Consider the following 16,432-nt stretch of genomic DNA (forward strand, 5'->3'; position numbering starts at 1 on the left):
TCTAATTTCTCACCGTGTGTTTCTGCCAGCAGTCTCGCAGGCAGGGCCGCAGTTTCTTATGCACCACCACCTCCTGCATGTCCTCCAGAGATGGGTGCTGACCCACCTCCTCCTCAAAGGGGAGCATGTACTCATCTACTGGTCCTGGAAATGTGTGCATGTGTTGAAAGTTAAAATTTGGATGGAATAAAAATAAGACAGTGTGAATAAAACTTGACTGGAGTACTTGTGGATTTACCGTCGGCAGCGGTGCACCGCGATGCCAGCTCCCACAGGACGAGGCCAAAGGCGTACATATCGATGCGCAAAAAGGAATCACGCTGGAAGTTGATTGCTCCCTCCAGGACTTCGGGAGCCATGTAACGTCGTGTTCCCACCTACAGGTTCCAAGCAGGAGTTCAAAAGTCAGCACTGAGATAAATAGCTACATGGCCACCAATTAAAGCAGACCCAGCAAGACACTGCCAAATAAATGTGTTTTCACTGCTTTACTGTGATTGTCCAACTTTCAAAAATTGAAAACCTCATCATTCAAATAAATCCCTCCAGGGCTGCTTCAAAAATTTCTGGCCTATGCTGCCACCCAAAGGAGTCTACAACTACTGTCTCAAAACAAGAATAATGAGGGTCACTCTAAAATGGATGTTGGTGTTTACATGTTAAATTAACAACTAAAAAATAAAACACAAAACAGATCAGTCCTCAGAAAGGTCTAAACACTCAGTTTCAGTTATTTTGCCCCCCCATTTTCCCCTTAACACAAGGTCCAGTATGAGATAAATTAGGGTTATTTTGAACTATAAATCAAGCTAAGCTAAAATAATCTATAATTGACTATTGCAGTTTCAGGAGGAATTGAAGTTGTACTGAATTGAAAATTCTAGAACATCATTAAACATCAATGAAAAGAACGTAATTATACATTAACAGGAAGATTCTGGAATGTCACTGACTATTAATAGAAAGAATGCCATTGTGAATTAATGGAAAGCTTCTAAAACATATTGGAAAGATTATGGAATTCACTGTACATTAACAAAGAATTTCATTGTACACAAAGGGAAATATTTTAGAATTTAACTGTACATTGATGGAAATATTCTAGAATGTCACTGTATATTGACAGAAAGAATCTGATTGTACTTTGACGGGAAGATCTAAAATGTCATACGTTAATGGGAAGTATGTCCTTTTACATTAAGGGAAAGATTCTAGACTTTAATTATTGATGCTGTATAGATGAATTTTTTGTGTTATTGAACTTGTCATTTAAGATTGTTGTGCTGTGCAGTGCAAAATGTTTGGAAGACTAAAGACTATTATAATAATAATAAACCAAATTTTCAGACAACATAAACTGAGATTGTTTGCTTAACATCAATGCACAAATAAGCTGGAAATAGATATAACTGGGTACTGCCTGTAAACATGCCTTCAAACACAGTGAAATGGTGGATGAGTGACAACTATATGAACTTTTAAGTGTGAGCTATACCTGTCCGTGTGTGTCTCCTGCTGATTTTCCTGCCTCAAACTTCAGAGCGAGGCCAAAGTCAGCTATGCAGGCTGTCAGGTTATTCTTCAACAACACATTCTTACTTTTAATGTCCCTGAAAGAACGCAAGACACAGGAAATGTCCCTTCAGTCCAGTCAAACTAATACAGGAGTCTTGATAGGTGATGATTTATCCACAGATGTTTATGTTTATGGCAGTGTACCTGTGAGCGATGGAGGGCTTGTGCCCGTCCTTGTGTCCTGGGATGTCTTCGTGGAGGTAGGCGAGGCCGCGGGCTGCTGACTGAGCGATGTGGCAGAGCTCGTTCCAGGACACCACATTGGCCTTCAGGTAGTCTGTCAGCGAGCCCTAGTGAATGAGAGAGACAGAGAAGATGGGTGTCAGCAGGAAGAAAAAACAGAAACACTAACTTTACATTCAAAAATGGGCATGTAGGAAAAGGGGAGAATGGGAGTGAAATAATGAAAACCAAAATAACAAGTCCCCAAAACGTGCCCTTTGCCTGTCGCCCAGTCCACACTGCATGTTCCCCTAATATCTGTTGTTGTTAATAAGCTGTACCTGTGTCCAGACCCCATGAATCCAGGCCTGGCCACCAGACGCTCCCGTTTCTGTTCTAGCTTAATCCCAGTTTCAGGTGAGGTTGTCCAGTGCCAAATATTCTGTTTCAATGGAGTTTCTCAAAGCGAGACCCCTCCCCTGAGATGACCCTACCAGGAGTTACTTGGCATCTTCAAGTCTGAGGCAAAACTCCCCTTTGGGTTGGGGGAGAGACTGTGCTCCAAGAGAGGGAATTCACAAGATCTTCTTATTCACGTGTGATGGGAAGGGCCGGAGGACGATGGAGGACAAAGCAGATCACTAACTTGTGTTTAATTCTTACAGAAGTTTGAATGTTTATCAGCTGAAATCTAGAAATGTGTGATGTTATAAATATATTCAAGAGTCAGAGTGATGGAATGAAAAGATTAATTAATAGTACATTAAAAGTTGAGCTGCATCAGAGCATGCAGTGTTCACAGTGTGGTAACGGTAATATCTCTAATGGATGGAAATTCACCAAAGCTTTTCTATTTTTTTATTTTGCAGCTGACTCAACAAGATAAAACAATTATACTGGATGTACAAGTTTCAATATTGACATTTTTTAGATGATTATCGAAGAAGAAAGAACTTCTGGAGCTCAATAAATCCCCTGGAGGGCAATAAATGACATTTATGACCTACAAGGCGTCCTCTTAAAACCACAGTGAAGTCCGCCAGTCTCCTCTGTCCCCGAGCCAATTTCCTGGATGCTTATTGTCCTCTCTGAATAACGGAGCTCTGACAACGCTGATTCAATGACCTCCATGTGATCACTTATCCTTTGTCTATTCATGAAGAGCAGCATGCGCCTTAATGTTAAATATTAGAGCGCAAAAGTAGAAATGCAACTGTAGATCTGCAGATTTTAGCAGTAAAAGGGACAATTCATGCTTAAATCTAATTTACTCATTTGTTTTCTGCCCTGTTAATGCTCATATTTTATATTTACTCATATTTCTGTGCTGCTACTGTTTCCCTCACACCTTTACTAGCCATCTTTTATCATAAAGAGAGTTAATAATGTAGATTAACAAATATATTTTATACTTTTTAATCTGTACTCCTGTTAGTGTTTTTCTTTTGTCATCTGTAATGCAGAATGACAATAAAGGTCTTGAATATTGAATGTCAACACAACACAAGGTCACCAGTGAAGGCCAAAGGCAAATGTAGTTGTGTCGAGTGACCACTAGAGGGCATGCAACTCCAACACATCATCAGCTGAGCTTCAGATGAAAGCTTTCCAGTCTGTGTGTGTGTTGCGTGCATATTCTGTGTGACAGCTTTTAATATCCTTGCGGTGGAAATATATGAAAAGATATAAATTACAGGGATTTTTTTTCTTCGGCAAGCTGCTGCATGTGCACAGCTCCATATCATAAAGCTGCTCACATGCATCAAACATAAATCAGCTGCGACAGAGACGCCAACACTTCGACACCTGCTCTTTTTAGGTCAAAGCTTAAAGACTTCTGCTTGCAGAATAATTACAGTTTCCTCCTTTAAACCTCCAGTGTTATTCCCTGTTGGAGAGCTTCACTCCACTCCAGAGCTGAGTGCCTTTCCAAGAGTTGTATTGTGAGTGTTAAAGCCTCACCGCCACACCCACAAGCTTTTAATTTTTCAACCTTTATTCACGCGATGAAGGCTCCTTAAGAACGCTGATTCAAATCCTCAGTCTGGCTGGGAAATTTCGGGCAAGCCAAGCGTACAAGAATCACTCTCCACTTGGTTGGTAATGACCCTCAAAACACAGAGGCACTTAGAGCCCCGAATGCTACAAAGGCTGCAGCATGGAGGGTGAGTGGAGCACAAAAGGGGGCTAACACAGCTCAAGCCCACTTTCTCGGTACAAAAAAAAAAAAAAAAAAAAAAAAAAAAAAAAAAAAAAAAGGCAACATGAGGCGTATTGTAACTATAGATTAGATCTTAAGGCACCAAACAGAATCGATAAAATGTGAAGGTTTCATGCATGTTTCCCCCGCTTTACCAGTGTTTACAACTTTGTTAGATGCTCGGCCCTGGAGCTTTTTAGATCTGTGTGCAACTGCTCCCCCCCAAAAAACCCCCCCCCAGCAAACAACTCGATAAGATACACTAAGCTCAGCATATTGCTGAGCTTACATGGACACAAACAACCCAGTTAGTGGGAGAAATCAGGCGGGAAATCAGAATTTGTTTACATGTGCTGTAGTACACTGTGACTGGAAAACAGATCTGAAGCGCTCCAGTTGGATGTGTTTTAAACAAGACTTGTAACGGTTTCTAACCTTTTCTTTAGCTGTGGAAACTTGAGTCCAAGTTTATTGAGTCTTAACTGTTTTATTGAGATTTGTATACCAGCTTTGATCTCTTGATCTTACAGCTATTTTTTTAAAGGTTTGAGTGGCTGTCCCAGGTTTAAATGCAGGTGTATATCATAAATTTGAGAACCATAAAACAGAACAGGATATGGATACATATGGCTAAATGCTCAGTAAACATGGACTCTTATCAGGACTTATTGACACTGCTCAAAAATGGCACTAAAATAAGGTCGTATAGACATCCAGACCATCGGCTCAACATGTTACTTGGGTAGCAATAAGAAAAAAGTAGGGATCATACCACAGACTGTATATAAAGGATGGAGACGGCCACGATGACATCAGTAACGAATACTAGTGTTTTAAACCTCTGTGTTTGTTTTTTCAAGACAGAAGTAACTATACTTTATGGAAGCGCATTTCTGCCACTGAAGAAAATTTACTTGGCTAAACGTCAAAATTTATAGTTACATAAAATTTATAACTAAATTTAACTAAAAAACTGATCAAAATTTAGATGCAACTCCAATTCTGAATATCTCAAAAGTTCAACTTAACTCAAAGTGAAGGTAAAAAAACCTTGAAATTATGACTTAACTCAAAAATGTGGGTTCGTTTGCCACAAAGCAAAAGCAAAACAATAAAATGTAATAAGAATTTTAACAGTTAAACTAAGATAGAGCCAAAAACAGCACAGAGGGATCAAGAAGCTCTGTAGAAAAAAAAATTATGACTGACTAACGCAAACTTAAAAAGACTTTTTAAAATATAAATAGATGACTTATAAAAACAGTCACCTTGGTTTTTAATTTAGGACACAACTGGCTATAGAGACAAAAACTGCTTTGTCTAGCAGGTTGTCAACGTGCTTATATCAGCTATAAATTTTGACATTTTAACATGGCAATCTGTGGGTACTGACTCACTTATGTAGTCACCCTCTACTGGCCACTAGAGAAACTGCAGTTTTTAAACTCCGAGGCTGCCCCTGTGAGCACGCCTGCTACTTAACATAAGTAACAGCCTGTTTATTTTAATGAACTAAAGCAGTGATTGCACTTAAGATACCCCAGAAAAAGCAAAATTAAACACATTTTTGTTTTTCTTTTGTTTGTCTTATTCGTTCCTCTTTATCTGATGGTCTTAAATCACGCTGAACTCATAAAGTTATTTTTAGACCTAAATGACATCTCAATGTAAAAACATCCTGCCAAACCTGAACTTTCATCTTCAAACTCACGCAGGAAGAAGAGTTTATTGAAACTGGTTTGAAATAGATCCACAGTGTAGTATACAAAAGCCTGGCATACAAAGCAGACTGAAGGTTCAGCACGAAGCTTAGGTCATCGAGCCTGTAGGTCTGAGACGTCCCCAAAGTGCGAGAGGTTTGATGAGGCAATGAGAAAATATACAACATATAGAGGAATGAATGGTTTAGAAATACAGTCCGGTCTCCTATAGTGTACTCTGCTTTAGTGTGCTCAGATTGAAAATGACTCAGTAAAGAAAAGAATATGCATCTCTGCAGCCCTGCCGGCGTACCTTGTCGTGGTAGGCGGTGATGAGCCACAGCTCCAGGTCCAGGTTGTTGTTCCTCTTCTCCACGCCGATAAAGTGGAGGATGTTTTCGTGCTTCATGCCGCTCACGCTGTAGATCTCGTACTCGTTCTGCCAAGACAGCTTGTCCTAGACACGAGCACAGAGGCACAGATGCAGATGTTATTCATGCCGCTGTGCCACCCAATCGACAAAAACACGTAAAAGCCAGGTCACGACTAGTGTTAGAAAGTTTGTGGAGGCGCAGACTGATTTTAGTCTATTCCTTGTTTTACATGCTGCTTTATTATTACTCATTATTAAAACAGCCGAGAAATTCTAATTCATCTCATAACAGAGACAGTCGGCACCCAAATAATCCCAATAATATTACAAATATAAAACACATTTTTGCTTATCAAAAGGTCAGAAATAACAAAAAAGGGGATGAGTTATAAAGTTTCCACTAGAAAAGCTGTCAGACTTGTTGGCTACAAAGGGGTAGACGATTAATTAGCTGTTTTTCATTTATTCCCTGCTTCCAGCATGAAGAGAAAAAAAATGGATACACTAGCCCAATTAAAAAAAAAAAAAAAAAAAGCTTATCTGAAGAATTTTACTGCAACCAAACTAGATTTTACCCAGAAAATTACAAACATACAGCCAGAGTTGGTACAGTTTCTATTCCTTTCTATTTCCTTTTCATTTCATTTTAGTTTCAGTTACTTCCCAAAGAGGATTTGCTTCTTTTACTTTAGTTTTTATTAGTTAACGGAATCTGCAGTTCCTCTAACAGCCAGTAGAGGCTGGCTCTAAAAGACATTTCCAGCATTGTTAAAAAACGAACAAAAAACGTTTTAGCTGCTTTGGTTAGTTTAGTCCATCATAAAAACTACGTGAGGTGAATATTTTAATCACGCACTGCCCGTCTTTGTTTAAATGACATGAAAAGACATGTCCATAAGTGTCAAATATAAGACCAGAATCAGCCCAGTATAGACCAGAATCCGGGCGCATTGGACAGTACTGGAAAATGTGAAAGTGTCATTTTTGGACTTAAACATACATTAGAAAATTAAATGGATCCTGTTCCTGTTTTGTCCACTATCTACTACAGAAATGTCTTTTCTTAAAACAGGTGCAAATGACACAATTTATTTCTTACAATTTAAGAGCTGTGCTGACATATTTCTTTCATTAACTACAGCAGCATGACTTTGATGTTAAAAATGTTGGGCACCCCTGTTTTAAGACCTTAAATTACTATAAATCCCTTTCTACAGTATTTATTTCACTTCGATCTTATGTATTTATTTCAATTCTGAAAAAAGCGACAAACAGATGGCTGCCCCTCCCTCTGGCTCTGTCTATGACTCCTTCCTGTTAAAAAGGAGTTTTTCTTTCCCACTATCGCCAAGTGCTTCATCACAGCGGGTTTGTCTGATTGTTTTTTTTTCTCTGTTATTGTCAGGGGTGCACATAAGTGGTCCGCAGGTGCGCATTCGCTGTCAAAATAAAAGACGCGCACCAGATAAGAAGTTGCAACGCGCATATGCAGGCACCGTTTTTGTCCGCTACAGTGGGATTTTCACGACATATTCTGCACCACATCTCTGTGTGTTCATCATTTGTTTGAAGCCAGCTCACCTCCTGCAACCACTTTTCCGAGAATACGCGCTTCTTTTGCGGTTCGGACTCCTTCTGACATTTCTTTGGAGGTGGAGGAACACCAAAGTAGTTGCTTAAAGGAGCTCGCTTCTTCGACATCTTTAAGAGTTCTAAACAAATGTCTGTCCTCTTCCAGAAAATCTTATGTACGCAAACGCGCGTTGCAACTTCTTATCTGGTGCGCGTCTTTTATTTTGACAGCGAATGCGCACCTGCGGACCACTTATGTGCACCCCTGGTTATTGTAGGCTTTTTACCTTACAATATAAAGGGCCTTATTTTGTTTGACTGTTGTTGTCATTTGGTGCTATATGAATAAAACTGAATTGAATAAACTGTCATATATCAAACATGATAAGTTTTTGACATATGAAGGTAGCGGTGACAGGCTACAGTCATTAGTGAAGATATGTGGACAGGCATTTGATAAATGATTAATACAATTTGTGTGTTTTTGAATCACCTCCTTTACTACTTATAGTTGCTTTTTTTATTTAGTTTTGCCTTTATTTGATAAGACAGTGAACATTTTTCCTTTAGTACTTTATTTTGTGGGGGTGTAACAGTTGTCAGGCTAACATAACAGTTGTAGTTAAAAACAAAAAAAAAAGGTAACATCAGCCCCTGTACCTGGATGGGAAAGATCTTAACAGCCATGTATTCATTCAGCAGTTGCGCCTTCCACACACAGCCGAAGCGCCCCCTGGCTTTCACCTCGATCAGCTGCAGAGGTTTGTGTCCCAGAATTGGGGACGGGGGTGAGGGTCCGGGATCCTGCAGAGAGACAGAGACGAGGGTGTTATTCTTTATTCTTTTTATTTATTTATTTCTTATGCAGAGCATTAAAATAGCACCGGGCTTACATTGAAGGTGACCGGGCTGTTTGGCTCACAGTGACAGTGTGCCTGAGGAGCTTAGGCCAGGAGAATTGCCAACGTCTCCACATCTTAAATCTTACAACTTACATTTATAGACTTCTTCCACAAAGTGGTGCCTCGGTGCTTTATTTACTTTTAAATTTCTGTTGTTTCTAATTAGGGAAAGTCCGCTTCAGGAGAGCTGCGCGTTTAAGTTTAGCCTCCATATGACCGTGTGGACACGGCACACCGAGCAGGGTTCGGATACATTCATTTTAAATTCAATTAAACCCCCCAGAGGAGCTGCATTTGATCAAGTTTACAGAAGCGGGATTGTAACTGGAGGGTTGCCAGTTTAAATCCGACAAACAGCAGATGAAATGTGTGCGCTGGCGGTGGTTGGAAAAAACAAAACAAAACCTGGAAGATTAACCGCTGAGCAAGGCACACAAAGAAATGGGACAAGGGTTTAATTATGGATTTAATAAAAACATTTAAGAGCCAAACGTGGCGGGTCAGACCGCATGCGTGTGCTGTGCGTTCATGCTAATCCCACACAAACAAAAGTGAAAGCGAGTAAAGCCAAGTGTTCCAAATCTAAAGTAGGTTAAACACAGCTGGTGATCGGGATTAAGCTGATCACTTTCACATGTGACTTCACAGAGGAGGACAGAGGGCGAGCAAGGATAGCGAGGCCTGGAGAGAGAGAGAGAGAGAGCGCGAGAGGGAGGTGGAGGAGGACGAAGGTGGGGAAGAAGGTTAAAAAGAAGCATGCAGTGCAGGAGTCACATTTCCAAAGGATAAAAGGTAGAGGAGAAAGAGTAGCACATGACTGATGGCGTTTGATGAAACCAGATACGCTGCTGTAAAACCTCGACTTTAGCTGCATGCCTCTGCTGTCAGTAAGAAAAGAAGAAAAAAAAAAAAGAGCTTTTTTTCCCTTCGCGATGTTCATGTTTTCACTTGAACTGAAGGCTTACAAGGTGCCTGATGAGCTGCAGCAAGTTTCAAGACCCCGAGGCCTGCAGGATCCACTCAGACGCAGCGATAATATATCAGGAGTGCACTCGTGTCACTCCGAGTGTTTCGCTAAGCTCACGTAAAAGAAAGAAAAGGTTTCTCTTTTGAGTTTCTGCTGGATTTAACAGATTTAAGAGCACTGCTCTCACCGACGAGGTTACAGAAGGAAAAGAAAACGTGCATTTCAGGGCACAAATATTACCTCGTTTCTGGATTTACCATTCAGGGTTTTTGGCATACGACCTTTCTTAAAGACAAACATGAGCCAGATTCAAGCCGCACACCAACTGTTAAAAATGAGCCCATGCCAAGGAGCGTTTAACAGCAGGAGCAGTAAAAAAAAAAAAAAAAAAAAAAAAACGCGGCGAGGAAGCGGCTACGGCAAGATTACTGCGGTTACAGGAGCAAACTGTATATCCTCTAGTAACATTTATGAGTTTGATTTTTATCAAGATGAAATTGAACTCTGGCCTTTAGTGCACACAAAACAAAGCGCTACTGTGTGGCTGAAGAGAGCGCCTGTAAGTGCATTTCACTAAATCTCATCATTTTATTACGTTTTCGCAAGCACAAGACGCTGTTTGAGAGGGTGGGGGTAAATCAAAGTTTTTAGAAACACAACAAAATAACCTCAGCTGGCTCTTTTTCTTGGAGAAGTTGACTTTAAAGTAAACAAAAAGCAACTTTGCTGCAAAAGTGGCAGATTGTGCGGTCGGCTCACAGAAATAATTTGCATGAATCAAAGTATTTTTTAACTACATATAATTAAATCTATGGATGCATATAAAGAAAGGCTACGAACAAATTAAATTCAATTAAGTTTTGCTTCTTCTGCAGTGCGAGAGGACTTATCTAGTGAACACACGCCTACAACGCATCCTTCGTCAGGTCCATAAGCATTGAGCTAATCTTGTTTAATTTTGCCTGTGTACACCACCACAGTGGGTTTTACATCAACCAATCAAGATATGATTCAAGTGCACAGTTCTGGTTTTGATTCATTGCATTAACTGTTCAGGACGTACAGCCATTTTTACACACAATTGTATGTGTCTGAAATTATGTTCCGAGCACCTTTATGAAACAAATAAGGTGCTGTCCAGGTTTTCCATCAGGCACATCGGCTGGCTTTAAACCACATGGCTGTAGGCTAAATCCATTATTGATAGCTGGCCCAACTTTACTGCTTCCATAGAAATTAAGAGTAGCAGCCAAGTGCTGCTAATCAAATGCACTTCATTAACTGTTTATCAGCAAGTGTGAGCACCTCTATTAAAGCTCAACTTTTGGTAGATTGCTGGATGTTACAACAAGTTAACTCCAAGGTGAGACCGAGCAGTGTTCAGGTAACCATGCAAAACCCCCCAAGATCTGCATCTCAGACTCTACAGGCATCAGTTAGCATGTTAAATGTTAATTCATGACAGTACAATTAGAAAAAAAATGAATGAGTGTGGGTTGCTTGGAAGGGTTACCGGAGAAAGCCTATTCTCTCTAAAAGATCATGGCAGCACAGCTAAGGTTGTAAACCCCCATCTGAAAAATCACAAGACTTTTGGGATGATGTCCTTTGGACAGACAAGACCAAAGTGGAGATGTTTGGTCATGATGCACAGCTCCACATCAGCACAAACACCTCATACCAGCAGTTAGCACGGTGGTAGAGGGGTGATGATTTGGATTTGTTTTGCAGTGAATGAGTCAACCATGAACTCCTCTGTATACCAAAGTATCCTAGAGTCAAATGTAAGGCCGTCTATCTGACAGGGTCATGTAACAGGACAATGATCCCAAGCACAGCAGCAAATCTACAACAGAATGGCTGAAAAAGAAAAGAATCGAGGTCCTGCAGTGGTCCAGTCAAAGTCCAGACCTCAACATGATTGAAATGCTGTGGTGGGACCTGAAGAGAGCTGTGCATAAGCAAATCTCCACAAACCTCAATTAACTGAAGCAACGCTGTAAAGAAGAGCGGGCTGGAATTCCTCCACAGTGATGTGAGAGGCTGATAAAGTTACACAGAAAATCATTACTTCAAGTTATTTTTGCTAAACGTGGCTCTACTGAATTCAAGACTCTTTATTTTCAATTATGCAAGCAAAATGAAATCATGGGGTGTACTGCGTTTATTACAAGAGTGCACAGTCTGGTGACAACTTTCACGTGACTGTATATGACTGGCTGTGTTACTAGCACCTAACTAGAGTTTTTATAGTTTTTTTTTTCATTCTAATTCATGCTTTTAAATTTAACGTTTGACTTTTCTTTTAATTTAGTTTCAGGTAGTTTCCAGAGCGGATTTTCTTTAGTTTTTGTTGCTTGAAAATTTAACACCGTTTTTAACTGTTTCAGTGTTAGACTTTTGTTTAGACTTTTTTCATTTTAATTTCCCAAGCTCACAGAATTGTTTCAAGTTTTGTTCCCTGAAAGTCTCGTTTTGATTTTGATTTTAGATAACTTTAGCGTTGCATTCACATCTAGTTTTAGTTTACTATAATAACGTTGCACCTCACACCAAAAATTCCAAAGAAACTTCTTAATATCCATCAAACGGATTAAAGTCGAGGTCTGAACAGACATTTATGATGCAGACGTGTTGCAGTCGTGAGGTGGTGCACGTCAAACGGCCTTTTCTCTAGGACCAAGCTGCTCCCCAGGGATCGTGTTTTCAATTTGCAACGACTAAAAGCGTGTAAGAAAAAAATAAATGAAATAATTGCTGCTGCTGCTGCTTTTGGTAGATACATAGACCAGGCTGCCCATTTCTTCTGGGCAGTGCGAGGGGAATGGAGGATTGGAATGGGAACTGGTGTGTTTACTTAAAGCCTTTTCCCTCTAACAGAGAGCTGTGAGGCAGACCTGCTGTCTGCACACTGCTTTCACACCAAATGCCAGCCAAATGACGAGGAAAATTACCCACCACGGTGCAGAGGGTGGATTTCAGAGCGGCCTAAACGCTCTCTAGATGGCAGCTTGAAAACATTTTTAAGAACACATTGTACTGAGCAAAATAATCAAACTATAGTTTCACACAAATGTTTCTATGCATCTGTTTTTGATACTGTTTTTTAAATATAGGCATGAACTTTCAATGAAGAGGATCAGATGGACTCAAAACTTTTTTTTTCTTTTTTTTTTAAAACAAATCATTTACTTGCCTGGTCCATGACTGGGGAGCACGTACTGTACTCACTGTATGAGAAAGCTAGCTTCCAGTTTGGCGACTGAGCCTTACTGATATTATTAACTAAAGTTGAAGGATTTGGCAGGCTGTTATTTTAGACCTTTGTGCATGAATGAACTTGACAACTTCCTGTCATTTGGCAGTAGGGATAGGTTAAAGAATAACTGGACAGAAATCTGGTTTCTGCCAGTCTGGACTTTTAGATCTACCTGCAGCAGCAGCAGGCGCGATAGATGATTGAAACTGTGGTGTGATGTGCTTCTATAGCGTCACATAAGAACCTTTAATGATACGAGTGAAATAATAGAAAATAAGCAGTGTTTTTCTTTTCGTGTATATCAGAAGTTTTTGGAGACAACTTGTTGTTGTTAAATGCTTCTGTTCACCGTCTTTGCAAGTTGGACTGTGTATAATCGGACTCAGATTCATTACCAACTGTGGTCCCCTTACTCACAATTATATTGTACTCTATTCTACAGTTAACTGAACGTCTTTATGTATCTGACGCCTCGGTAACAGAAATTTGTTTATATATAAAACCATTCAATTATTGTTGTTAACTAAATTTAATGTCTTTCCCCATCTGTCTGTGTTGCTGCCCTCTTAGCCAGGTTTCCTTTTAAAGGAGAGCTTTTATATCAACATGTTAACGACGTAACCGCGCTAACGCGTTGACGCCATGCAGCCCCACGCACGGGGCGATCCGCGTTAACTCACTAATGGAGATCTGCCGCGTTAATGCGGTTATGGTGTTAACGTCATTTTAACAAGATTAACATTGACAGCACTGATAAAAAATAAAAAATAAAAAAGACAAGGTCAACTAGTCTATCTTGCTTTGGAAGTATCTGTTGGATGTTTTAATGTATATGTAAGTAAAAGTTTCTGTTTAACAGCGTCCTCCTTTCTCTATTCTGTTTTACTAATCTCTGGCTCTCTTCCACAGCATGTCTTTCATCCTGTCTTCCTTCTCTCTCCCCAACCAGTCGCAGCAGATGGCCCCGCCCCTCCCTGAGCCTGGTTCTGCTGGAGGTTTCTTCCCGTTAAAAGGGAGTTTTTCCTTCCTACTGTCTGATCTGATTTATGTCCCTAACCTATTTAAAGGCTCCTTGAAGGTCATGCCTCAACATTGATTTTGCAAGTGTATGTGAAGCCCGTGTAAAAAAATCTCACTATAAGAGTTAACATTCCCATTCAAGTACATAATCCTAGCTAGCGTGGCTGCTGTAGGCCTGGCCTATTCTGGCTGCCATTCATCTGTAGTGAGTGTAGGCTGTCAGTCTGCTGTTTACCACAGCTGTCAATGTGTATTCATATCTATTTACTCTTTAAGAGGCTGTAAAACTTTGTATGTTGTACGTATAAAACTTTATATCTTTAATGAATTTTAATGGTTATGAGAACGCATCAGAAAAATGACTGACTGTATATTTAAACTGAGCATTTTTGCCATCTTGGTGTTTTAAAACACTGTGAGACCACTGAGGGGTGAGCCTGACTCAAGAATACCCTGCTTTAATCATCCTTTTTGACTCTAATGGGGACCATAACATAGAAAATCACCATTACAAGACTTTACAGTTATGATTTTTAACATGACCTAAACAACAAAGTGTTAAAGAGAAATGGTTCAGCCATCTTTCTCTTCGTGGTAACTGTGGTTAATTCCCTTTCTGGTTCAAACCTCCATTCCAACCAATGCCAAGCCATCAGAGGTTTGTTGAATGACTGCATGTATGAAACCATAGACTCAACACTGGTTTCGCTCTGTGTACAGAGATACCAACATAAGACTATGAATCTGCCTTACGACAACCCAACATTTGACGAGGTCCAGAGAAGGTGGGGTGAAGATTATCATTTCTTTCCAGAATCAGGAAAGTAGAACGGGGGGCGAAAAAAAGAATAAACAGAATAGCTTAGCAGTAAATATGAGTGGGGACACTTTTCAGTGAAAATAGGTCAACAAACACTTGCTATTGAAGGACTCTTTATGCCAGAAAAGAGGATGAAAGCACTTTCTAGTACATCCATTAAAAAGGACTTATTATGCTTATTTTCTTGTTAAATATATCTCGTTCCAGAGGTGGATGCTCATAATAAACATGAAAAGCAAAGTTAAAAATGATGAGGTCAGAGTAAAAACAAGTAAGAGTTTGTAATACTCTTTGCTCTATATGAGGTCAGAAGGGCACAAAAGCCTGACCCACCTACTGCTCAAACCTCATGTTTATATGGAACAGCCAATCAGATGAAAGTTTCTGAAAATGGCTCGTTTCGGATAGAAGATGAATTGAGGGGCTGAATTAAGGGTTACTTTCAAGCTGGAATCACACAAAGCTACTGTACTTGAGTCCGAAAATATAAATGAGGAGCTGTAAACGAAAAAAACATGTCCACTTTAAGCTCACTTTCTGATGTGATTGTTATTCTGATCATGGTTTTGGTAATAAAATCAGGCTATAATACAAGGATACGAGCTCTGTTCACTGGTACAAAACAATTTTCTAATTTGTCTCAAGTCAAATTCCTGTGTCTTTACTGGGCTTTGTAATCCAACATTTTAAATTCCGATTATGATTTGACAATAAAAGTATAATTAGAGGAGTTGCTGTGTTACATAAGCTTGCAAAAAAGCAATCAAGAAGAATTCCAGTGCATCTATCGCTCTTGGCAGTATAACTGATTATGATTCTGTTCAGTATTTAAATCAGCTCAGGACCATTTTACCATGCATAGTAATTTTTCAGAACAATAAGCTCTGGTACATTTTGTTCTGACTGAAAATTAAAACTGATTTGGTGTTGATGTGATCAATAAATCGTCAATCAACACATGCATGGTATTAACTTTTCCTCAGCCTCGCCTGTGTTGGGTTGCAGTGAAACTGAAAAGTATTTGATGCTCACTCTGATCACAAAAGGATGTGGTCGTGGTCATGCTCAAAACCCCGATGTTGGTAAAAAAACAAAAAAAAAACAAAAAAACAAAAACGTATGAGAACATCATCTTAGAACCCTAACGATATAAGCCACTATGAATTTGCCTGATGAGCATCAGACACAATCCTGAAGACGACCTGTCATTGCAGGACGCTCTTCTTTTCTTCATCATTTCTGAAAACTCGTCTTCTGCGTTTCAGCATGGCGAGGGGGCCCAGCCCGCCGGGCGTCCCGTGGGAGTCACCGGATCCCTTGTCCGATCGCAGGGCGCTGTGGCCTCAAATGGGGGCGCATTACACTTAGTCAGCAGACCACAGGAAACAGGAAAACAGAATCTGCTGCTTCACGCCGTTCTTCCCAACCCTCAACCATCTCCTATGGCCTAATCAGGTTACACCTTCATCTACTACATCAAAACAGGTCTTTCAGTCTGGTTTGGATGTCCTGGGTTTAGGTGCAGATAAGTAGATCTAACAAAACTAAAATGCCAAGCTTGGTTTTAGGACAATGAGTAGGTATTCTGGCTAAAACTCCACTGTTGTAAGGTCATTTCCTGTTGTTGATATGGCCGTAAAGCTTGAGACCATATCAACAACAAAAAGTTGTTGACATGACCTTAAAGGAGCAAAGCCAGGGACTAAAATCCCCGAGTTATTTAGTGAGTTACTTTTTTTTTTTTTCCAGAAAGGTCTGGCGCCATACTTCGACTCCAATTTGTTGAATTTTGAGCCAAGGTACATTTGCAAGAGGCTTATGCTTCCCTTTTACTTAAGTAATTTACACTCTCTGACTTGAAAAATGTTCCAGATAAGTGGCA

General features: G+C 40.0%; 1 protein-coding gene across 1 annotated transcript in view; it reads right to left on the reverse strand.

The window, feature by feature from the left end:
* The window catches only part of acvr2ab (activin A receptor type 2Ab), a 79,354-nt gene that overhangs the window by 7,835 nt on the left and 55,087 nt on the right, over positions 1–16,432 (reverse strand). Inside the window, exons 5-10 of the mRNA XM_039606228.1 lie at positions 8,243–8,386; positions 5,951–6,094; positions 1,720–1,865; positions 1,496–1,610; positions 239–377; positions 14–144 (exon numbers count right to left, since the gene is read on the reverse strand). Of these exons, the coding sequence (XP_039462162.1) occupies positions 14–144; positions 239–377; positions 1,496–1,610; positions 1,720–1,865; positions 5,951–6,094; positions 8,243–8,386 (819 nt within the window). The remainder of the gene's footprint in view (positions 1–13; positions 145–238; positions 378–1,495; positions 1,611–1,719; positions 1,866–5,950; positions 6,095–8,242; positions 8,387–16,432) is intronic.

Source organism: Oreochromis aureus, linkage group 23 (genome assembly GCF_013358895.1).
Source record: "Oreochromis aureus strain Israel breed Guangdong linkage group 23, ZZ_aureus, whole genome shotgun sequence".
NCBI lineage: Eukaryota > Metazoa > Chordata > Actinopteri > Cichliformes > Cichlidae > Oreochromis > Oreochromis aureus.